Source organism: Diabrotica undecimpunctata, chromosome 1 (assembly GCF_040954645.1).
Source record: "Diabrotica undecimpunctata isolate CICGRU chromosome 1, icDiaUnde3, whole genome shotgun sequence".
NCBI classification, from domain to species: Eukaryota; Metazoa; Arthropoda; class Insecta; order Coleoptera; family Chrysomelidae; genus Diabrotica; species Diabrotica undecimpunctata.
In genome coordinates this window covers 2,333,839-2,359,009 of record NC_092803.1, presented here as the reverse complement: position 1 = coordinate 2,359,009, position 25,171 = coordinate 2,333,839, and the positions used below count along the sequence as shown (strand labels likewise).

General features: G+C 32.2%; 2 protein-coding genes across 6 annotated transcripts in view; one reads left to right on the top strand and one right to left on the bottom strand.

Moving 5' to 3' along the window:
* The window catches only part of LOC140443832 (uncharacterized), a 33,451-nt gene extending 28,570 nt beyond the window's left edge, over positions 1-4,881 (bottom strand). The window contains exons 1-3 of one of the 2 annotated variants that reach the window (XM_072535314.1): positions 4,207-4,881; positions 4,023-4,148; positions 1,462-3,331 (exon numbers count right to left, since the gene is read on the bottom strand). In XM_072535314.1, coding sequence (XP_072391415.1) covers positions 2,052-3,331; positions 4,023-4,148; positions 4,207-4,333 — 1,533 coding nt within the window. In that variant the 5' untranslated portion in view covers positions 4,334-4,881 and the 3' untranslated portion in view covers positions 1,462-2,051. Of the gene's footprint in view, positions 1-1,461; positions 3,332-4,022; positions 4,149-4,206 lie in introns of those variants that run through there. The other variant, XM_072535308.1, reaches the window with a different exon arrangement.
* Positions 4,882-6,235: 1,354 nt separating this feature from the next.
* On the top strand, positions 6,236-20,531 carry LOC140443810 (uncharacterized). Of its 4 annotated transcripts, none has more exons than XM_072535270.1 (4): positions 6,236-6,517; positions 7,112-7,234; positions 7,309-7,434; positions 17,083-20,531. In XM_072535270.1, exons 2-4 carry the CDS (start codon positions 7,114-7,116, stop codon positions 20,160-20,162), a joined length of 3,327 nt encoding a protein of 1,108 aa, XP_072391371.1. In that variant the 5' UTR covers positions 6,236-6,517; positions 7,112-7,113; the 3' UTR covers positions 20,163-20,531. The 4 variants fall into 4 exon arrangements, with proteins under 4 accessions (XP_072391371.1, XP_072391380.1, XP_072391398.1 ...); XM_072535279.1 differs by lacking the exon at positions 6,236-6,517 and adding an exon at positions 6,552-6,718; XM_072535297.1 differs by lacking the exon at positions 6,236-6,517 and adding an exon at positions 9,556-9,661 and having other exon boundaries at positions 7,121-7,234; positions 7,287-7,434.
* Positions 20,532-25,171: the final 4,640 nt, after the last annotated feature.

Sequence of the window (25,171 nt, the reverse complement as noted above, 5' to 3'; positions counted from 1 at the left end):
CTTGGGCACAGGATCCATAGTAAACAAGAGAGTAAAACATACTATAAGAGATTTCAGAGCCATTAGTCCAAGAATGTGCATTTTAAGAGTTAAAGGTCGTTTCTTTAACTACAGTATAATTAATGCGCATGCCCCGACAGAAGAAAAATAAGAGGAAATTAAAGAAGAATTTTATGACGAATTAGAGTCCGCATATGTTATGCCCAAAAAATGATATAAAAATAATCTATGGAGACCTAAACGCCAAAGTTGGAAAAGAACAGCAATTCCAACCCACAATAGGTAGGCACAGTCTCCATGAGCAATCAAATGACAATGGAAATAGGTTAATAAACCTAGCAAGATCACTTAACATGGTGATGGCCAGCACATACTTCGCTCGTAAAGATATATACAAAGGTACCTGGAAATCCCCAGATGGACTTACAGTAAATATGATAGATCATGTCATTGTAGACTCGAGACACCAATCGAATATAATAAACGTCTGCACCAGAAGAGGGGCAAATGCGGATTCTGATCACTACCTGGTCGAAAGTAGAGTAAGGGCTAGAATTTCAAACATCAAAAAGGAAAGAGGCTCTAAACATGAACGATGCAAGGTAGAAGGACTCAAAGAAACAAACAAAAATAAAGAGTATCAAGAAAAGATAAACAACAAACTAGAAAACAGAATAACACATGAAAACCGAAATAAGGAGTGGGAAGAATGCAGAGACATCATAAAAGAGGCAGCGAAAGAAGTATTAGGCATAGAAGGTACAGAAAGAAGAACAAGAACGAATGACTGGTTTGACGAAGAATGTCAGATTATAACAGACAAAAAGCACACAGAACCCGACAAGCAGAGGAAGAATATAAACAACTACGCAAAGAAGAAAAGAAAACTCACCGAAGAAAAAAGAGAGAAAAATAGAGAAAATAGGATGGCTGCATTGGATAGGACATGTTGAAAGAATGGAAGAAGGCGAAATACCAAACAAAATATTCAAACAGATGCCAGTAGGAAAAAGAACAAGAGGAAGACCGAAACTGAGATACTTAGAACAAATAGAAAATGATATAACAACCTTAAAAATAAAAAACTGGAGAAAAAAAGCACGAAACAGATCAGAATGGAGAAGAATCCTGGAACAGGCCAAGGCCCAAAAATGGTTGTCGAGCCAGTGATGATGATGAGTTGATTTTTTCACATTTCTTCATAGTTTTTATTTTCAAGAATTGTCAAATAACTGTGGAAGCATACCTTAGGCAGTTATAAGTGTTTAAACTTTTGATATCTGGACTAAGATATGCATAACATGACATCGAACTATCTTATAAGATATTAATCATGATAATAATATGAATGTCTTATAATAATCATGTTCAGATTCGAATATCACACGGTGACTTCTGTTTATTCGTTTGGTAACTTGAGAATAAATTTTGTACAGTTATAATTTTTCCTTTTATACCTACATGATGTGTTGTAATTGAACTTTAATTTGTTGCCAATTTCATTTCCCAAATACTTGACATATTAGGAGGGTTTAATGTTATTGTTACATATTATGTTTATAGTCAGAGGGTGACTACTATTGGTTAGTTCATTTTTACATATGTCACTGTGGTTATACAAGTGAACAAGACAGCAATGAAACCTGTGGAACTCCTTGTTGGATTGAAAATTATTGGGAATATATTCCATTAATTTTGAATCTTTTAAGAAAACCATTATCAAAAAATAGTAGTGAAGGTGAGCAGTTTATTCTGTGAGGTTTGTTTATGACAAATGGAGTCGAAAGCCCTCACGATATCCAAGAAAACTCTGACAGTCTTAAGTTCTTGTAATCTTGCTGCCTGTACATTCTAAACATATCTAAATATCATTTAAAGCGATTTTACCCACATAATTTAGAGGCTTCATGTATAACTGCACTGATGATATACATATTAATCTGAAAATGTTCTGTGATCTAGTCTGAAATGGTCTTTTTAGAATATATATTTATATCTTTTATAAAAGATTTTTGAAATAAAAATTTTTCCTTATAACAAATTTCACACTTTTAATGTTTTCTTGCAGCATGAGATCTCATATGATCTTTCAAAGTACCTGCTCTAGTAAACTGCTTGAAACAAATTTCACACTTATAAGGCCTTTCTCCTGTGTGCACTGTCAAATGCTTCTTCAAATTTCCTTTTTCACTAAACTGCTTTAAACAAATATCACAACTGTAAGGCATTTCTCCAGTATGTATTCTTATGTGCTTTTTCAAACAACCTGCTTGGTTAAACTGCTTAAAACAAATTTCACATTTATAAGGCTTTTCTATAGTATGCACTCTCAAATGCTTTTCCAAATTTCCTGTTTCGCTAAAATGCATGAAGCAAATATCACACTTGTAAGGCTTTTGCTCATCATGACATCTCATATGATCTTTTAAAATACCTGCTCTAGTAAACTGCTTCAAACAAATTACACAGTTGTAAGGCTTTTCTCCAGTATGTACTCTCAAATGCTTCACCAAATTTCCTTTTTCACTAAACTGCTTTAAACAAATATCACAACTGTAAGGCGTTTCTCCAGTGTGCACCTTCAAGTGCTTTTTCAAAGAACCTGCTTGAGTAAATTGCACAAAACAAGTTTCACACTTATAAGGCTTTTCTCCAGTGTGCACTCTCAAATGCTTTTTTAAATTTCCTGTTTCACTAAACTGTATGAAACAAATATCACACTTGTAAGGCTTTTGTCCAGAATGCACCCTCCTATGCTTCGTCAAATTAGTTGCTGCACTAAATTGCATCAAACAAACTTCACATTTGTAAGCTTTTTTTCCAGTGTGAACTGTTAAATGCCTTTTCAAAGCTTGAGACTCACAAAATTGCCTAAAACAAATTTCACATTTGTAAGCTTTTTCTGCAGTGTGCATTCTCACTTTATGTCTATCCAAAAATTGTTTTCCAGTAAACTCCGTACAACAAATTTCACACTTATAAGGTTTTTCTCCAGTGTGCACTCTCAAATGAATTTTTAAACTATTGGTTCTACCAAACTGCTTAAAACAAATTTCACAGGTATAAAGCTTTTTTTCAGAGTGTGTTTGCAAATGTCTTTTCAGTTTATAGGCTGCAGTAAACTGCTTAAAACACATTTCACATTTGTAAGGTCCTTCTCCATTCTGTTCTTTTGTTTGTTTGTTTAAATTATTTTTGAATGGGAAATTTTTAGCACAAATAGGATTTTTGAATGGTGTTTGTTCAGGATTATGACTTATTTGTTGTATTTGATTACATTCAGATAACCTCTTCATAACATCTATTTCCAATAATGTTTTCTGGGAAAAACCTAAAATAGAAACCAAACTAGCAAAGTTTGTTTAAAATAAAACAAACAAAAACAAAATTTAAAAGTTACTTTGCAAAATAAGTTTTGTAGCAACAAAACAATAATTATGCATTACAAGTGTATAAAATATTGGTTAAATTTCACTAAAAATTTCTAATTGAATTAAAATGTAGCACAATGTTGGTGTTTTGGCAAAATCTTGTAAAAAATTGGTAATTTTTTTAAAAATAATGAAAATTTTTATGTTATTTTAGAAAAATTACTGTAAAATTGTAGCATGAATTTTAATTTTCTTAACTTTAAATTTTTTTAGAAACTCCTTAGAATTTCACTTTAAATGAAATCTCAAAGCTTAAAAATTACTTTCTCATGCAAAAAGTTATACAAGCAGGTAATATAACTTATTTGGTTTAGTAAGTTCTGAGTTGTCATTGAAATGGATCGTGATGTAAACATTCGTTTGTTTAATTATAATAAAACTCACAAAAATGTTTTGTGATTGATCATCCTTTGTTTATTCATTTAATTTTGGTATTAAGAAATATTTTCTTTCTTTATAGAGTTTGATGAGAAAATATGCATCAATAGTTTTGATAGAAACAGTCAGCAAAAAGATGAAAATGTATTGAAAAGTAACTAGGTATAAAAAAAGAAATTTTATTAACATATACATCTGTATCATTTATCTCACCTGAGCAGTACTCATCTGATTCATTCTTTAAATCTCCCAGATCAAGAGACGTGGATATCTCACTCTTTGTATATCTGGGGTCTTCTTCAACAAACTCTTCTTTAATTTCAGTTTTTACTGCAAGAACTAATAAAAAATAGGTAATATATCAGATTGTTTAGGGTACTATTATTACTTGTCTTACCTATATTATCTTCTGGTTCATTCTTCAAGTCTGCTTCATTTGTTGATGTGGATAGCTGACTCTCTATATGTCTTTGGTCATATTCAAATTCAACAAACTTTTCTTTAATTTCACTATTAAATTCCATAGCTAACAAGTAAACTTAATAAAATGTAGGATAAAATAATTGCCTATCAAATCAACACCAAACAATGTTTAATGAAGTTGCAAGGGGATAATGGAATAGGTAATTTGATAAATATTTTCTGTCCACAGATAAAATTAATGGGACGTTTTTTACATTTGGTCCTAGGTCCCAGTGAAGAATGAAAATGAAATAAAGATTAAATAAAGATCTATGAGTATTTAGTAAAGATAACCTCAAATGGGTTTGTGTGTGACAGAATGAAATATTGGTGTTTGGCACTTTTGGCAGTGTTGAAATTTACATTTACATTACAAATGAAACATACGCAATAAAATATTTAAAAACTAAAACTTAACAATTACCAAAAAAAGAAAAAGTAAATAGTTTTCAACAGTTTTTAAAAGTAAATAATAAAATGTCAGTATAAATAATAAAATTAATAAGACATCTGTTACAATCTGGCAACTGGTGGTTTGAGGGTTCTGATTCTATTGCCAAATCTATTTCATTAATGTTTTATATAAGGAATAAAATTGCAGAATCCATAAAATAATCATCGAGCAAAAAGACAAAAGAGGGAATGTAAAGGTAGTGGGGGCAAAAATATTGTTAGACAGGAAGTGCCATCTTGAGAGGCCAAATTAAACAAGGAAAGAGAGTCTTTCCTTGTTTAAGAAATCAAATTTAGTTGGGTTATGTTATTATTTGTCCCAACTGTCACATGAAATCTTATCTATATTGAAGTTTTTTAACAATTGTTTCACATTTTAGACTGTTATCGTTAATATTTAATTAAAATTTTCTCGTCTAAGACACATTCTGAAAACTATTTTATAGCTACTGTTAATAAGTGTCGGAAAATTTAAATTTGGCGCATTCGCATTTCCGGATATGTCCGCCATCAGAGGCCACTTTTTTGGTCGCCTTTTCATAACGATTAGATTCCCTCTTTTGTCTTTTTGCTCGATGAAAATAATATAATAAAAATGTACTACATTTTAAAAGCTTTATCTCTTTGTATTTGAAGCATATAACATATACATTATAAGAACATGGCAACACTGCCAACGTAATATTTCGTTTTATGAAACTTAATTGACAGGACAGCTAATTTGAGGCTATCTTCACTGGGGCCAAATGTGAAAAACAGAAAGTGGCACGTAGCAAGCATGGTACAAGATACAATGAATACAATATGTGTATTCATTGTACCATGGTAGCAAGTAGGGGGCAAGTACCACGCGTCTTGCATGTTACTTAAAATGTAACCAATGAAAACGAGTGATTTAGTGCACACAAAAATGACAGTGACGTTATTCACTCTAATTTTGCATTAATTACATTTTAAATAACATGCTATTATAGATGCGTGATGCGTGTTACTTGCCATGCCAGTTTAAAATTGAAATCTGCTGAACATCTGTTGCAATCTGGCAAACTAGTGTTTTCAAAGCTTTGACAATATTGCCAAGTTTATTTGCTTATCTACCAAAGGCCAATTATAAAAATTTTTTCTAATAACTGCAACTAATATCAAGAGAAACAAATATTCATTTGTTCGTGAGTTGAGTTTACCGAAAGTACAAAGTACAAGCTGATTATAGCCGTAAATGTCAAACATGGAACAAAAAATTTCGGTATAGCAGTGTTGGCATGTTTTTATAATGTAGATGCTGTATACTTCAAATATAAAAAGATAAAGCGTTAGAAAAGTACATATTGTTTATATTATGTTATGAATTCTGCAATTTTTGGTTTATATAAAACAACAATGAGTAAATATTTATTTCTTCGGAGATTAATTGCAGTTAATTATTAGAAATTTTTTTAGCAATTACTCTTTGATAGATTTGAAGATAGATTTGGCAATCGTCAAATCAGCAGTTGCCAGATTACAAAAGATGTTTGCAATTAATCTCAAAAGAGACAAATATCTACTCGTTATTGCTTGATATAAATTAAAAATTGCAGAATTCATAAAATAGTATAATCAAAATGTACTTTTAAAAAGCTTTATCTCTTTATATTTGAAGCATACAACATGTACATTATAAAAACATGCCAAACCGAAATATTTTTGACATTTGCGGCTATATTCAGCTTCTACTTTCGGTAAACTCAACCGAAAATTGTTGTCAAAACTGATAATAGAAAAAATATACATTGAAATATAAATATATAGAAGTGAGTAAAAAGTCATACATAATAAACATATTGTCGCCTGACACCTAGAGAAATATTACCTTTTATTTTTTTTAAGATTTTTGGCACCTTTAGTAGTTTGTACCAAAGAAAACATTAAATCAAATTTGAGCTTTCTTTTACTTTTTCGGCTAAGTCTACAAACAACAGCTTCTTGTGTCAATTGTCTGGTGTATAATTAAGGTTTATTATTATTTTTCACTTTTCATTTGTTATATTACTCCGTTCATAATAACGTATGTACATTAGAATAATCCCTACTTAAAATAATTGTGAATATGTACTCTGCAATTATTAACTTTCTAGAGAACTATAAAATAAATAATAACAATAAAATTTTTGAGTTGTAGAGGGATCATCACATTTGTTTGTGATAATTAAAGGAACAAAATACAGCTACTTTACCTTTTCGATTACCATCTTTTAACTTTATGGATGGCATTGATTTGATTTTGATACCAAATATGTTACCAAAGAATATAGACGTTTAATATTCTTTGATGTTACTGCCATTGTTTACAATAAAAAAATTTTTTTTTGCATTTTTTCAATATTTTTATTAAGTTTATTTGTTAGCTATGGAATTTAAAGTTGACATTAAGGAAGAATCTGTTGGATATGAGCAAAGACATACAGAGAGTCAGTTATTCACATCAGAGAATGTTGGAAACTTGAAGAATGAACCAGAAGATAACTCAGGTAGGAAAAGTAATAAAAATTAGTAATAAACAATGTGTAGTATAAAAATCAGTGATGTACTTTATGTTTATTAGATGTGAAAGTTAAAGCTGCAATTAAAGAAGAGTTTGTTGAAGGTAACCAACAACATATAGAAAGTCAGCCATTCACATCTCTAGAACTTTCAGACATGAAGAACAAATCAGATGAAGATAATTCAGGTGAGAGATCTTTCATGTAACATATAATTACTTTACAGTTTATTTAAGATGTGAAATGATTTTAAAACCTTATTGTTAATATTATATCACACTATATGATGGAATTGCACTGGATCAAACAGATAATAGGGAAATAAACCTTACTCAGTAGCTAAAATGTAAAAATCATATTGCCCCCTTAGTGCAACAAGTACATAACTTGAAATTCATAGTTTTAAGATAATCCACTTTAAAGATTGAAAACGCAAAAAAGTTACACTTGGTAAATAATCAAAAATGTTTATTATCCATATCCAGATATGTTGTATATCGAACTATAATTTTTTAATGTTGGAGACAATTAAGTTCTATGCCTTTAGAGAATTTGATTAAAAAACCTAAGATATCTATTTGTTGCTGAAAATCTAGGCATAAAAATGAAATCCATTTTTAAGCAGTTTAAATAAAGTTAACATAACTCAAATGTCAATATCACTAATGTCACTTTTGGAAACTTCCATAGTGTAAAGCCTTTGACATTGGTCAAAGGCCTTATACTAGGGTTATTTTAAATAAAGACACAAGATCATCATATTTTTCTTTTTTTAAGCAGTTGTTGGCTTTGATACAAAGGCTGTATGTTATTATGTTCAGAGGATATACATGTTTTACAATTACAATTTAGTTGTCTAAACTCCCAATCATAATCTTCTTTAAAATTAATAATAAATGGCTTCAATTTTGAAAAGTTTAACCAGGTTAGTTTTTGCCAACTAACCAGCTTACGGCTTGCGTCTTCTTTTCTAAATATTAATTTTCGGTCTGCATAAGTTTTCCAATCAAGCATTTGATTATGTCTAACATCGTGAACATAATAAGGTTTATCATCTCTTTTTCCTGCAGATCGGCCGATAGTTTTCCAATGAGTTTGCCTTTCCAACTCTTTTTAGTTCTGTTGATATAGCAGAATTCATGTAATCGCATTCCATCTCACTATGATCAACGACAAGAAATTTTAGATTGATTTTTTCCAAATGTGGAATTTCCTGAACCGCAGTTAAACACATAGCTGTCACATATTTATTGAGATTTTGTCCTCCACATCTATCGCTATAGCAAATAATGTGTTTAATATTTTCAGGTAATGATTTAAAATAACTATAAAGACAACTAGCTATTTCACAACTGCCACATTTACCTTCAACTTCACTCCACATGTAACAGTCCCCTTTCTTAGAAACAACATTGTAAATAGTTAAATTGAACGATTTTAGATGCTGTTTATAAAATAAGGCATTGTTCGATGGATCATTCGGAACCATGAGGACTTGCTGGAGATCAAAATTGCAACATAAAATATTTTTGTTTGAGGTTTCAGTCAATTTCTTGTCAGACCTTTTTTCCTCCCGGGCCCTATCTTTTGCAGCATGGTGAGCTTGATAATTAGCTTCTATTATTTCAGTTTTAAGGCTACCAGGTATGTTATAACTCATACATATAATGCACTGGTCCTTTCTAGGGTGGTAAAAACCCAGGTTATATTCTTCACAACATATCTTTCTGTACATTATAGTAATATTAAGATCGGACGCTAAATACTTTGTTTGAGTTTTTGCACAACAATAATGCGAAGCTACTACGGGGTATCTTTAAATATGGTTTCTAGCACCTTGTAAAATTTCAGGAGGTGTGACTTTCTTCGCACTTTTGTGTCTTTGATCTGCTGCAGTAATATTTTCTTCCATTCGATTCTCCATTGCAATATCCACCACTCCTTTTAGTATACCCAATGTATTTATAAACATAATCTTACAATCTTGTGTTTTGGTTGCCAGAAAACATGGTACATGGAACATGGTTGCCATGGTACTACCCATGATATTATTCTATTACTAAACCATTCTATAATAAAATTTTGGCTCCATAATAAAATATCAATGGTTTGTTTATATAACAGATTTCTAGGAAAATGTACCTGATCGAGACTTGAGGGTTAACTATTTGGAAATCCCTAAGCTTTATTAGTTTATTATCAGTTATACAGTCGGTTACTGTATCAGAGTTTAGTCACAAATTGCTATATCCTAGTTTAGTTTTGTTGCATATACCGAAAAGCAGAGAACACGTTTTAAAACGTTTTAGACATTTGTGTGAAAAGATGACATCTAAATTAAGGCTATGGATCGTACCTTATTCGGAACTTTCTCTAGAAGGAGATGGAGCATTTTGTAAACCATGCGGCAAATCGGTAAGTTTTATTTTTTCTCGTCCCGCAATATAACTAAATTCTAAAGCGGTTTTAGAATTTTATTTTTTTTTTAATTCTCAGATTTCAAGTAGAAAAAAGTACTTGTCCATTGTATTGACCAGCATTGTGGAACCCCACTTCATAAACGTATTTTGGAAAAATTAAATTCCTCTAAGTTAGCCCAAATATCTCGGCGAGATAGTTTAAGCAGTTCAAAAAAAAGGAGGAAGACGCATTTAAATTTGATTTATGCCAGATGATGATTGCATTCAACATTCCTCTATATAAAGTTAATAACCCTAGTTTTAAATGCTTTTTCGAAAAATATCTTAATAAATCCTTACCTGTGGAAAAATGTTATGTGGAATGTATTTCAAAAATTAAGCGGGAGTTAGAGGACAATTTTTTGTATATTATCGTGGATGAAACGACAGATGTATGCGGCTGGTATATAGCTAGTTTAATGATTGGAATTTTGAATGAAAACTTTGCAAGAAAACCTTATTTAGTTGCCGTTAAAGAATTTGAAAAAGCAAACAATTTAACAATAAGTCGATTTATACAAGATAGTTTAACAAACCTCTTTTTACCCAACGCTATACCAGTGAATAAAATAGTTTTAATGCTTTCGGATGCTGCGGCATATATGTTAAAAGCTGCTGTTAATTTAAAGATTTTTTATCCTAATTTAATTCATTGCACTTGTGTAGCCCACGGGGTAAATTGAATTGCTGAAGAAATACGAAATTTGTTTCCGTTGGTAAATAATTTTATAAATTTTATGAAAAAAGTTTTTGTAAAGCCTCCGTTGAGGGTGCAAATATATAAAGAAAGACTTCCCGATGTCCCTTTGCCACCTAAACCAGTAATTACAAGGTGGGGAACCTGGCTCGAAGCAGTTTTTTATACTTTGAATACTGCAATGAAATAGAGTTAGTTATGTCAAAATTTGATGACGATATATCCGAAGCCATTCGAGAAGCAAAAAAAATATTAAAAAATCCCAAATTGAAACAGGAACTCGCCTATATCAATGACAATTATAAATTAATAGTTACCACAATTACCTTATTAGAAAAACAAGAGATAAATTTATGAGAGACATTTTCTGAGGAATTTCAAATTATGCCAGATTTATTATCCGCTCTGAAATATGCTCCAATTACATCTGTCGATGTCGAACGTTCGTTTTCAATGTTCAAATTAATTTTAAGTGATCGAAGACATAGTTTTAAGACCGAAAATATTGAAAAACATTTAGTTGTTTCTATTAATGATAAAATTTTAAGTGGTTACAATGTTTAATTATTAATTTACAGTTATTTAGTTACTAGTTTATTTATACTAATGTTATGATTATGATGTGTAAATATACCTGCCTTAAGTTAATATTACGGTAATTCACTTTGTACAATAAATAATAAGTTATATTCCTTTATTGCCTATATTTTGCCCAAATGTTAATATTCCTGCCTTTTTTAATAAAAATCTTTGCCTATATAGGCGCCTTTTTCTTCAATTTTTGTTGCCTATAAATCCGAGCTTTACTTATGCTGCCATTTATTCCAACATTATAGTAAGTGCATTTATAAGCCAAATCACACATGGCTAATAGAACTATAGAGTGATTCCCTTTATAATTTTAATAATATGAACCAGCAGATATTGGAGGTTTAAACATTATTTGTTTTCCATCCAAAGCACCAATACAGTTGGGAAATTGCCACTTTTCTTGAAATCCTTTAACAAAATTTAACCATTATCTACAAGATGTTGGGGTCTAAAAATAATGTTAGTTAGTTTTCATAATTCTATCTCTTGCATATTTACCTTTAAATACATTTCTTTTAGACTGGTATATATAGCTTCACAAACTTCAGGTACAAACCTAGAAATGCTACTTTCATAAGCGCTAGAGAACTTCCTTATCGTAAAACTACCTAATTAACTACTAATTATCTTATCAGCATCAAAAAATTGTTAAAGTGAAAAGTAACAAAAAATAAGTGATTATTGAAACAAACAAAAGAAATATGTTCCCTTCGGGGAAGCTATTAGGATTTGATAATAATGGCCAACCAATTTATCAACAAATGAATACTATACAGGATGTCCCAACAATAAATAACCTGAACCAATCAAACCAAACAGCAGTAAAACCGCAAGTACCAAGTTTGTATTTTAATCAAACACCATCTAACCAGACAACAAATCAAATGTCATGTATAAACCAAATACCTATTCCAACCCAAATAGTTATACCAAACCAAGTACAATTTCGTAGTCAATCAACTGCATAAAGTATTCAAAACCCTATTCAGTCCCAATACACAACAGTATCCACAAACCCTCAATGTTCACTCTCATCATCACAAAACACCAATAACTACACGGATAGCAATACCGACATAGAACTTAACGAAACAGAAAACGAAAATAAACATCCTTGGCAAGAAGTTGGCAATAAGAGAAAAAGGGTGAAAAGACAAACAACTTCAGAAGTTCCCAACCAAATCCAAACACAAAACTGATTTGATTCCCTCTCAAAAGAAAATCTAGATGAACAAACAGACAATTTATCAAATACACAAAACACAAATATAACCAAAAGAGATCCCTCACCTCCACCAATCTATATTTATGGAGTTACTGACTATAGTGCTATGATAGCAAACCTTTCGACTGCAACTGCGGCAGAAACCTATCACACCAAAACATCAAATAATACAGTGAAAATTAACCTTACAAACTTAGACACCGACAGGACACTCATACCTTAGAAAAGAAAACATTGTACATCACACTTACCAACCAAAACAAGAGAGAGCCTATAGATTTGCCATAAGAGGATTACACCATTCAATACCCACAGGAGATATCTCGCATGAATTAAATAATAAGGGTTTTAAAGTTCCAAACATAATTAATGTTAGACATAGAGTTACCAAAGAACCATTACCCTTATTCTTTGTCGATATAGAGCCAAATGAAAACAACAAAAACATATTTGGCCTGCAAGTCCTACGAAACTGCATAATAACAGTAGAACCACCTAGAATAAAAAATACAATAGTACAATGCACAAGGTGTCAAAAATACGGGTACTCAAAAAATTACTGCCTGAGGCCATTCGCCTGTGTTAAATGCGGTGGATCACATGACACAAAACCTGCAAAAAAGCACGCGACACACCAACAATATGTGCGTTATGTAATGGCAATCATCCAGCAAAGTAAAAAGGATGTGCTATATATAAAGACCTAGTAAATTCGAAAAACAAAAATATAACGAGCAGCATTCCTATACCTAGAGTTGCAAGCCTAAATAATAATAACACTAATGCTCACAACATACGCCAATCACATGTAACATATGCTCAAGTTGCAGTAACTAATACTTCTTCACAAGACAACAACAATAATTCAGACATTTCAAATAAACTTACAGAATTCCTTAACGAATTTAAAAATATGTTTGCACAATTGATAAACCAAAACAGCATGATACTAAGCATGCTTACAACAGTGATAAATAGAACGTCGTAATGGCTAACTCACTTAGAATAGCAGAGTGGAACGCAAATGGTCTAACAAACCATGTGCAAGAAATTATACTATGTATTTCTAAAATTAAACAAAATAGACCTACTACTTATATCAGAGAATCACACAACTGAGAGATCTTTTATAAAAATTCCACACTACTCTGTCTATTACGCAAACCATCCAGATGGAACAGCCCATGCTAGTTCAGTTGTAATAATTCGTACAGTTATAAAACACTACGAACTTGCTCCATATATCACCAACAAAATTCAGAGTACTATCATAAAAGTACATGCACTAACCTTCCCATTAACAATAACTTCTACCTACAGCCCACCACGCCATACCATCAATCTGGAGGAATACAGACAGTTTTTTGAACAACTTGGCTCACATTTCCTAGTGGCAGGAGACTGGAATGCAAAGCATACAACCTGGGGAACAAGACTGATATCTCCAAAAGGCAGAAATCTATTAAAGTTCATACAAGATAATAACCTGAAGTACCTAACAACTGGTACCCCCACATACTGGCCCACTGATAACAACAAAATTCCTGATCTGTTAGACTTTGCTACAACTAAGGGAATACCTGAAATACACAGCGACATCACCCCCAGTTTTGATCTACATTCGGACCACAGTCCCATCTTGATTACCTTAAGTACCAATATAATTTGAAAAACTCTTGCACCAAGGCTATGTTCCAGTAACACGAATTGGCCGCTTGGAAAGCTACTCCTGTAGAGGAAAAAACCATTGATGAAAGGTATAGTATACCCCTCCACATTAGAACACTAGTAGAAGAGAGAAGAGCCCGTCGCAAATGGTAAAGAACAAGAAACGCGATAGATAAAACAAATCTAAACACGCTCACACACAGACTTCATTCCGCTATTTAAACAGCCAAAAACGAATCCTTTGAAAGATATGTCACAAACCTTTCTCTTGACGACAACTCTCTTTGGAAAGCCACAAAGAAATTCAAAAAGCCGGTAGTAATGAAATCACCAATTAGGAAAAATGATGGAACCTGGGCTCGATCAGATATAGAAAAATCCAACAGATTTGCAGAACATCTATCAATCGTCTTCTCCACCCCACAGGCCAACGATATTAACGACGAGAAAATTAGAGACTTCCTTAATGCACCCTGTCAGTTATCATTACTACTAAAATACTTCTCACCAAACGAAGTCCGTAACGAAATCAACCTGCCTAACCCTCATAAAGCTCCAGGATTTGACCTTCTAACTGGCGAAATCTTAAAACTCCCAAGAAAAGGTGTCGTCTTAATAACCATTATTTTTAATAGCCTCCTGAGACTATGCTATTTTCCAGTACAATGGAAGTATGCACAAATTATAACGATACCTAAACCTGGTAAACCTCTAACTGAAGCCAGTTCGTACAGACCAATAAGTCTCCTTCCGACTTTATCGAATATCTGCGAAAGATTAATCCTTGTCATAATAGAAACAATAATACCTATAGAAAACCTTATCCCAGATCATCAGTTTGGTTTTCTCTTAAATCACTCAACCATACAACTGTGCCATAAATTAGTCAACAAAATAAAAGAGTGCCTAGAAGGGAAACAAATCTGTCTATCAGCATTCCTCGATATACAGCAAGCATTTGATAGAGTGTGGCACGAGGGTCTTCTCTTTAAAATAAAAACTCAGCTAAGTGACCAAATCTACCTCCTCCTCAAATCATACTTGTCCGACAGATGCTTCCAAGTTAAATACGAAGATGCTCTATCCAACTACCAGCAAATAAAATCCGGAGTACCTCAAGGCAGTGTACCTGGCCCATTCCTTTACCAAATCTTCACTGCTGATATTCCTATTAGTGAAAATACACTAATGGCAACATTTGCGGATGACACTGGTATACTAGCATTAGACATCAACGAAATATTAGTATTTAACGAATTGCAAAATCATCTGAATGAACTAGAAGACTGGTTTAAATGATGGAAAATAAATGTCAACACAAACAAGTCTTGTCAAGTAAATTTCACAAATCGAAGATGTCCACAACTACACCTAAATAATTCACCTATACCAATAAAAACAGAAGTAAAGTACCTGGGCCTTCATCTAGACGAAAAACTTACTTGGAAATCACATATTGCAGAAAAACGACGACACCTCGACCTAAAAGTTAAAAATATGAGCTGGCTAATCAACAAAAGATCGCAACTTTCATTAGAAAACAAACTGACCATCTATAAAACAATATTCAAACCAGTGTGGACATACGGAATTGAGCTGTGGGGCTGTAGCAAACCATCCAACACCAAAATACTACAGACATTCCAGTCAAAAACTATTCGTATGTTAGCTAAAGCCCCATGGTATGTGTCAAACCAAACCCTTCATGCAGACCTCAACATCCCCTTCATTAATGATGTGATTGCTGACCACTCCAGAGGATACATGTATCGCAGCGCAGATCATCCAAAACCATCTCATAGACGAATTATTCAACCCCCACTGGTTGACAGACGTCTAAAAAGACTTTGGCCAGAAGATCTAGCTGCTAGGTAAATTCCAGAGAGTCGTCAATGGACGACACCTGCCACAAGCCAAGAATATACATTATATTTACTTATTACTGTATTGAAATAGATTAAATTAGCAATAAATAAATAAATAAAAAATGTATACGAGTTGAATACATTAATGATCTAAACTTTGGCCCAGTTTCCAACCCAAACAAAAAAAGAAGGCATCAAATTTATACATTTGCATAAATACAATATATTATAATATACAAGCCTGCATCTTGCTGAAATACTTTCTCTAAATTGCGTATCTTGTTTTTTATCTTATTCTCAACTAGTCCTAATAATTCTTTAAACACATTTAGTTCATTCGTAAAAAGTTTTTATATGCCACAGGGTCCTCTACTAATAATTCTTCATTCAGCATATTTAATATTTCTTTGCCCAACTCTCTTCTCTCGATCCATTTTTTTCTCCATATACGCTTTTTTTAAGAAGTGTATGATTTTTTTCTTAATTGCTACCATCATTATTATAATAATGTATCATCATTATGTACCTGTTTGTTTTGTTTACTCTAATCATAAACAGATAGGTTTCAATACAAGATTTGTAGAGCGGATGCCTACAGGCTAATTAAAATTAAGATACTTGCAAACACAAACATACATTTTTCATACTAAATCGACTCGAGGAACTACCTAATATCATAGTATAAAAAGAAAACTTTGTGGTTAAGCTAATATTTTTAGTACTGAAATTAGCATAATGGCAAGCGAGCCTTATAGAAAATTCAATTGTCGATATTTTATTTCAGTACGACTTTGCTTCAAAATGAATTGTTTTATAGTTATAAGCAAGAAAAGTAGAAGAAAAATTGATATTTATAATAAATTTTAAATATTATGTCCCGGATCACCTAATTATTTCAGCAAAAAATCTAAGTGTCATCTCTTATATCCACCTCAAAACAGATCCGCCCTGGTCTGATTTTCGTCGTCCTAACTCGCTCTTTTTCAGAAAATCATTTCCATACGTTTTATGCAGGATTTTATAATGCATTTCTAAGTGCCTGCATTTGAGCAGTGCCACTGAAAATTGATAAACGAGGTAATCGCACATCCTCGATTATAACAAATAAAAATTCTTCACAATCACTAGTAAAATGGTATGCTGATCTATTTTGTATTGCTGATGCTTGGAACATTTCTTAAGAATGGTATTATCTTTTAAATAGCATTCAGCATCAGACATTTTAATTTTAGTCTTTATTAATTACTATCCAGTCATTCCTACAAAATTCTTGTCACTTTGTAATTTATACTATGCATCAATAAATCTTTATAGTTTGATTTTTATTTTAGGTTTTTCCCAAAAGAGCGGAATGGAAATCACGAAAAACCCTGAAGAAGCGACATCAAAAAATCCTATTTGTTCTAAATATTTTTCTCACAGAAATAATTTAAATGAACATATGATAGGGACTGGAGAACTACTTCATAAATGTGACATTTGCTTTAAACAGTATTCTTACAAAAGTCATTTGAAAATCCATTTGAGAACGCATACTGGAGAAAGACCTTATAAGTGTGAAATTTGTTTAAAGCAGTTTTCTATGAAAGCAGATTTGGAAAGACATATAAGAGTGCACACTGGAGACAAGCCTTATGAGTGTGAAGTTTGTTATAAGGAGTTTAGCGAAGCAGGTCATTTGAAAAACCACTTAAGAGTGCACACTGGAGAAAAGCCTTACAAGTGTGAAATTTGTTTTAAGCTGTTTAGCGAAAGAGGAAGTCTAACGAAGCATTTGAAATCACACACTGGAGAAAAGCATTACGAGTGCGAAATTTGTTTTAAGGCGTTTCTTAAAATGAGTGATTTAAAACGCCATATGAGATCACATACCAAAGAAAAGCCTTATAAGTGTGAAATTTGTTTTAAGAAATTTAGCCAAGCAGGTCATTTGAAACTACATTTGAGAGTGCACACTGGAGAAAAGCCTTACGAGTGTAAAATTTGTTTTAAACAGTTTACAACAGCAAACGATATGAAAAATCATTTGAGAGTGCACACTGGAGAAAAGCCTTATAAGTGCGAAATTTGTTTTAAGCAGTTTAGTGATAAAAGTAATTTAAGAGCACATTTGAGAATACACAGTGGAGAAAAGCCTTATAAGTGTGAAATTTGTTTTAAGAAATTTAGCCAAGCAGGTCATTTGAAACTACATTTGAGAGTGCACACTGGCGAAAAGCCTTACGAGTGTGAAATTTGTTTTAAGCAGTTTAGCGAAAGAGGAAGTCTGACGAAGCATTTGAAAACACACACTGGCGAAAAGCCTTACGAGTGTGAAATTTGTTTTAAACAGTTTACTACAGAAAACAATATGAAAAAACATTTGAGAGTGCACACTGGCGAAAAGCCTTACGAATGTGAAATTTGTTTTAAGGAGTTTAGCGAAAGAGGAAGGCTGACGAAGCATTTGAAAACACACGCTGGCGAAAAGCCTTACGAGTGTGAAATTTGTTTTAAACAGTTTACTACAGAAAACAATATGAAAAAACATTTGAGAGTGCACACCGGAGAAAAGCCTTATAAGTGCGAAATTTGTTTTAAGCAGTTTAGTGATAAAAGTAATTTAAGAGCACATTTGAGAATACACAGTGGAGAAAAGCCTTATAAGTGTGAAATTTGTTTTAAGAAATTTAGCCAAGCAGGTCATTTGAAACTACATTTGAGAGGGCACACTGGCGAAAAGCCTTACGAGTGTGAAATTTGTTTTAAGCAGTTTAGCGAAAGAGGAAGTCTGACGAAGCATTTGAAAACACACACTGGAGAAAAGCCTTACGAGTGTGAAATTTGTTTTAAGCAGTTTAGCGAAAGAGGAAGTCTGACGAAGCATTTGAAAACACACACTGGAGAAAAGCCTTACGAGTGTGAAATTTGTTTTAAACAGTTTACTACAGCAAACAATATGAAAAAACATTTGAGAGTGCACACCGGAGAAAAGCCTTACGAGTGTGAAATTTGTTTTAAGAAATTTAGTGAAGCATACAAATTGAAAAACCACTTAAAAGTGCACACTGGAGAAAAGCCTTACGGGTGTGAAATTTGTTTTAAACAGTTTACTACAGAAAACAATATGAAAAAACATTTGAGAGTGCACACTGGCGAAAAGCCTTACGAATGTGAAATTTGTTTTAAGGAGTTTAGCGAAAGAGGAAGGCTGACGAAGCATTTGAAAACACACGCTGGCGAAAAGCCTTACGAGTGTGAAATTTGTTTTAAACAGTTTACTACAGAAAACAATATGAAAAAACATTTGAGAGTGCACACCGGAGAAAAGCCTTATAAGTGCGAAATTTGTTTTAAGCAGTTTAGTGATAAAAGTAATTTAAGAGCACATTTGAGAATACACAGTGGAGAAAAGCCTTATAAGTGTGAAATTTGTTTTAAGAAATTTAGCCAAGCAGGTCATTTGAAACTACATTTGAGAGGGCACACTGGCGAAAAGCCTTACGAGTGTGAAATTTGTTTTAAGCAGTTTAGCGAAAGAGGAAGTCTGACGAAGCATTTGAAAACACACACTGGAGAAAAGCCTTACGAGTGTGAAATTTGTTTTAAGCAGTTTAGCGAAAGAGGAAGTCTGACGAAGCATTTGAAAACACACACTGGAGAAAAGCCTTACGAGTGTGAAATTTGTTTTAAACAGTTTACTACAGCAAACAATATGAAAAAACATTTGAGAGTGCACACCGGAGAAAAGCCTTACGAGTGTGAAATTTGTTTTAAGAAATTTAGTGAAGCATACAAATTGAAAAACCACTTAAAAGTGCACACTGGAGAAAAGCCTTACGGGTGTGAAATTTGTTTTAAACAGTTTACTACAGAAAACAATATGAAAAAACATTTGAGAGTGCACACTGGAGGAAAGCCTCACGAGTGTGAAATTTGTTTTAAGCAGTTTAGCGAAAGAGGAAGGCTGACGAAGCATTTGAAAACACACGCTGGCGAAAAGCCTTACGAGTGTGAAATTTGTTTTAAACAGTTTACTACAGCAAACATTATGAAAAAACATTTGAGAGTGCACACCGGAGAAAAGCCTTATAAGTGCGAAATTTGTTTTAAGCAGTTTAGTGATAAAAGTAATTTAAGAGCACATTTGAGAATACACAGTGGAGAAAAGCCTTATAAGTGTGAAATTTGTTTTAAGAAATTTAGCCAAGCAGGTCATTTGAAACTACATTTGAGAGTGCACACTGGCGAAAAGCCTTACGAGTGTGAAATTTGTTTTAAGCAGTTTAGCGAAAGAGGAAGGCTGACGAAGCATTTGAAAACACACACTGGAGAAAAGCCTTACGAGTGTGAAATTTGTTTTAAACAGTTTACTACAGCAAACAATATGAAAAAACATTTGAGAGTGCACACCGGAGAAAAGCCTTACTAGTGTGAAATTTGTTTTAAGAAATTTAGCCAAGCAGGTCATTTGAAACTACATTTGAGAGTGCACACTGGAGAAAAGCCTTATAAGTGTGAAATTTGTTTTAAGGGGTGTTCTCGATCCAGTGATTTCAAAACGCATTTGAGAATGCACAGTGGAGAAAAACCTTAAAAGTGTGGAATTTGTTTCCAAAAGTTCTCCAGAAAATATAGTTTACATCAACATATGAAATTACACATTCGATCAGTGGCGGAACGTCCTTAGGTGTCAAAGGGGCCGGGCCCAACCAAAAATTGTGTAATATATGTACGTTTTTAGTTACAATTTTATTTTATATTATTTATAAATATGCAATAAATAATTTATTTGCTCATGTATGTCGTTTTTTCCTCATGATAAAAAATAATATATTGCACAATCACGTACAATGAACACAACATAATGTTCCAAAATCGGTTCGCGTCGCGCATGACGTAGTCAAAACCGCTTCTTCGCGCAACATTTGAATGCAGTTGTATAGGAAAGACTTTTAATTTTAAGTTTTTTATATAATTCGGGTAATTGAATTATAGTAATTATAAAGAGATGATAAAATTATGTTATTATAATATTTAATCATAAATAAAATTGTGAAGTTAATTTAAGTTTATTGATTTTTGGTACAGTTACTGGACTAAACACAAAATCAAAATAAATAATGATATAATATATAATCGGATCGTGGATCCGATTTGAATGGTTTAAGTTTAACCCGATTTAAACTGGTTTAAGTGCTAAGTAGGGAATTCTACTCGTCAACGAGTAGAATTCCCTACTCTAAGGTCTGAACCTTTGATGTTCGGAGAACAGAAATTTCGGAGTGACAGATAAACTACTTAATACACGAAGAAAAGTAATGAAGAAGCTTATAGTCAAATTAGAGTTACACTGAGAAACGAAGTAATCATTTTTTAAAGTAGAATCTATTTTGTATGAATTGTATTTTTTCTGTAAAATTTAATATAACATATATCAATTCTGTACTGATAATTAATTAAAAAGGTCCTAAGTCAAAAATATCGATTGGTTTTTTTTAACAAACCTATTAACGTACTAAAAGTATTTTAGTAAGTAAGTACGTTAAAGAACGGATAAAAAGTGATTGAATTTGAGAGTTAATTTCAAAATAGAGATAAAACGCAGTCGATTTTCTATTACTTTTTATCGTTTTTTAAGGTTAATAAAACACTTCGTCACTCAATATCTACATTTTTGACTCAAGACTTTTTTACTTATCAATACAGAATTATACTTTTGAGGAATTTCTTTGAATGTGAATATCTATTAACCTCCAACACCACGATATTTTCGCTGCGCGTAGAAGCTCTGCAGCTGCGACTAGAATGACTATATATCTCTTCGATTTCTTTCTGTGCGTCTGGGGTCTCTGAAACTTCTGGTTATACTGTACTAAATTTCGCCGGGACATATCAAATTTATGGTAGGAAAGGGTAAAAAGTTGTAATAAAACACAATAATAATAGAAATTTATTGTAATTAATACTAATAATGTTTATTTAGGAAGCTTACATTATAATATAGATTTACAGGAAATAAGCATACTGAATACTAAATAAACATGAAAAATCACTGAAGTAGAGCTATCCTACTTTTCATGGGAAGACCAGATTTATGAACAGATAGATGGAGTGGCAATGGTAAGCTCACTAAGCCCGGTCGTAGCCAACCTTTTCATGGAGCATTTAGAGAAGAGGGTAATGGACTCAGCATACAGGCCAAGGGTATGATTTAGATACGTCGATGACACTTTTGTGATTGGGGTCATGGAGTAGAAAAACTGAAGGGTTTCCTGTCTTATATAAACACACTACATCCAAATATTCAATTTAAGAGGGAAACAGAAAAAGATCAACAACTAGCGTTCCTAGATGCATTAGTATATCGAAAGGAAGGTTACTTAGGACATAAAGTGTATCGAAAACCTACACGCACGGACAGAAACCTAAACAGGAACTCAAATTAACATCCAAGCCAAAAACAAGGTATCATCAAAACTCTGGCGAAGAGGGCGAAGAGAATTTGTGAACCAAAGCTTCTCCAAAGTGAACTTCTTCATATTGAAAAAGCGCTCACCTCTAATGGTTATACCAGAAGAGAAATACATAAAGCGATGAACAACATCTCTAGAAGAAAGGATGAAGAAACAGAATGTAAAGGCAAAGCGTTCTTGCCCTATATATCGGGGGTAACAGACAGAATTGGGGAATACTTAAGAAAGCCAACGTAAAGACCATTTTCAAGCCTACAAAGAAAATCAAGGACTGTTTAAGATCGGTGAAAGACAAACGCGACCCATTACAACGGCCGGAGTATACCGAATACCACGCACATGTGGAATGGTATATGTGGGAACCACGAAAAGACACACAAACACAAGGATAAATGAACATAAAAGCCATTGTCGTTTAGGACATATTGACAAATCTGCCGTTGCCGAACACGCTTTGGGAAGCGGAGAGCATCGAATACTATTTGAAGAAACGCAGATGCTAAACAAAAGTTCATAGTACTACCCACGGTTGTATCGGGAAGCGGTGGAAATATATAAGCACCCAAATAATTTTAATCGGATAGAAGGACTGAAAATTAACAAGACATGGATACCAATATTAAAATCCACAAGGAAACTAAGTTCCTGTGTTTGGCTGTATACCATATATTAAAAATTTTGAATAAAATCCTTTATAAAAAGGTATATAAAAAACCCAGTTGGGCTATGTTAAATTGGCAAAACGTTTTCGGAATAAGTATTCCATCATCAGTACCCTAAAAGTATTTAACCACTTAATTAAAAAGAATTGAAATAATTTAAGTTTTGACTAAGGTTAGTGTAAAATGTGGTTAATACTTACAAATTAATACATGGATGTAGCCACTAAATATGGGGTTACAAACCCTTTAAAAATTGCTAATTGAAATTTAGTTTACATAATGTCTGTTTTACAATTTAGATGGTAAAGTTACCGTTGGATTGGTAACATGGTGACATATGACTCTGCAATAAGTTGCAAGTCCTGAGACGGTATGTCTACGAGGACTTCAATAAAGCAACTGATTAAAATGACAATCTTGGCAGGTTATGACGGAAGTTGTGACAGAGCAGTCAGTGTAACTATATATGTCTATTTAAGACAAACATTTTATTGATAGTTCAGCGTGTGGCAAAAGTGTAGCCGCTTTTTTAGAGTAAGAATTTTGTTTATGTTTTGATTTCTTACACACTTTGATTATAATATAATATATATTAATAAATTGTATTTATAAATACATATTAAATTTAGCTTAGTAGCTTTAAAAACTAATTATTGTTGTGTATTGTGATTGTGCTATGCCAAAACAAATAAATAGTCTGAAGAAAGCTGATAAGCTTTCATATAAGATTTTTTAAAAGCACTCACCATCAGATAATATAAAAAAATCTGGAATTACAAGAACTGGACGGATGTTTTTATAGGTTTGAAAAAATGTTTTTTTTAATGTGGGTAACAATTGAGTATAGATATTCAACCTCTAAATATTTAAGTACAAATTCTCTCCTTAATTTATAAGCACACTGTTTTTTTAGAAAGTAAAAATGGAATAGGTAAACATTGAAATTTTTATTACAAATTACTATAAAAACTAATTACAATTTTAATAGGTAGTTACACCATTTTTCCATTTTTTTTAAATGGTAATTCCACTCCATATTGTTGCGCTGTCATTACCAGCATCATTTTATTAAGACAATGAAAATAAAAAAAAAACAGATTTTTTGTTAATTTTAATAATAATTTCATTACAACTACAACAATAAGTGTTTTCTAATATTTTTCACAAATAAACTTATTAATAACAATAAAAATTGATACAACAATTTACATTGGATGATCTTTAAGCAACTATACACACAATAATCAAAGTAGAGTGTAGTGCAACTTGAAACTCATATATTTCTTACCATTTAAGTTTTAAAAACTTACAAGGGCTATATCTCACGTACAAAAGCTGATATCGAAAAATTTGCAAACCCCTTCTTGTGATACATCATTGAAATAAAGGCTATAAAAAAACGGGTGTGGCAGTCCAGTGGGACTGCCGGTGGAAGTTACACTTCTATAAACGCATTCGCCGTTACAAATTTATTTTAGAGTCAATCTGCACAATCATCACATATGTAATTCTATAGGTAAGACATATCAGAAAGAGAAACAGAATTAATAACAACTTTCTAACAATGAAGGATTGAATCAATATTTTAATGAAAATATATATTTTTATTTTCATATACATATGTATGAAAGGAGTTGAATGCAAATTTTTTTTACACATACTCTGCAGTAAAATTCATTGTTTATTTTGTTATTAATATAATAATACAATTGTGTTTTCATCTTGTTCAGCATTTGTGTTTGGGCATAAAATGTTAAGAGTATTATTGTAGATATGCTTTTCTCAATTTGAACTGTCTTTTAGCAAAGCAAGTTCCATATACAAGCTAGGCTTTTGCTTATATTTAGTACAAGTTTGTTTTTCGTTGTTAGAAAAGTCTTTTAATTTTATTTTAGACAACGGTAAAATGATATTTAAAATACCAAAATTTAGACCTAGAATAATACAATATAAATTAAACTGCCATATTAATAAGTATTTAAAAATGGCAATAATATACATAAAAAAATACACAATACAGTGCAACATAATTCCATATAATAATACAATACAAATTAAAGTGCAATATTCACAAGTATTTAAAAATGACAATAATGTAATAATATTAACAAAAAAGTCCTCCCCGACTGGGAATCGAACCCCGGTCTCCCGTGTGACAGGCGGGGATACTGACTACTACACTACCGAGGACATAACACAAATGTATTTCAAAATTGGCAGTTCTGGATCATACAGTGATTTATTGAGATTATTATTTTGAAATACAAAAGAATAATATAATTATGAACATTTAATAAATAATA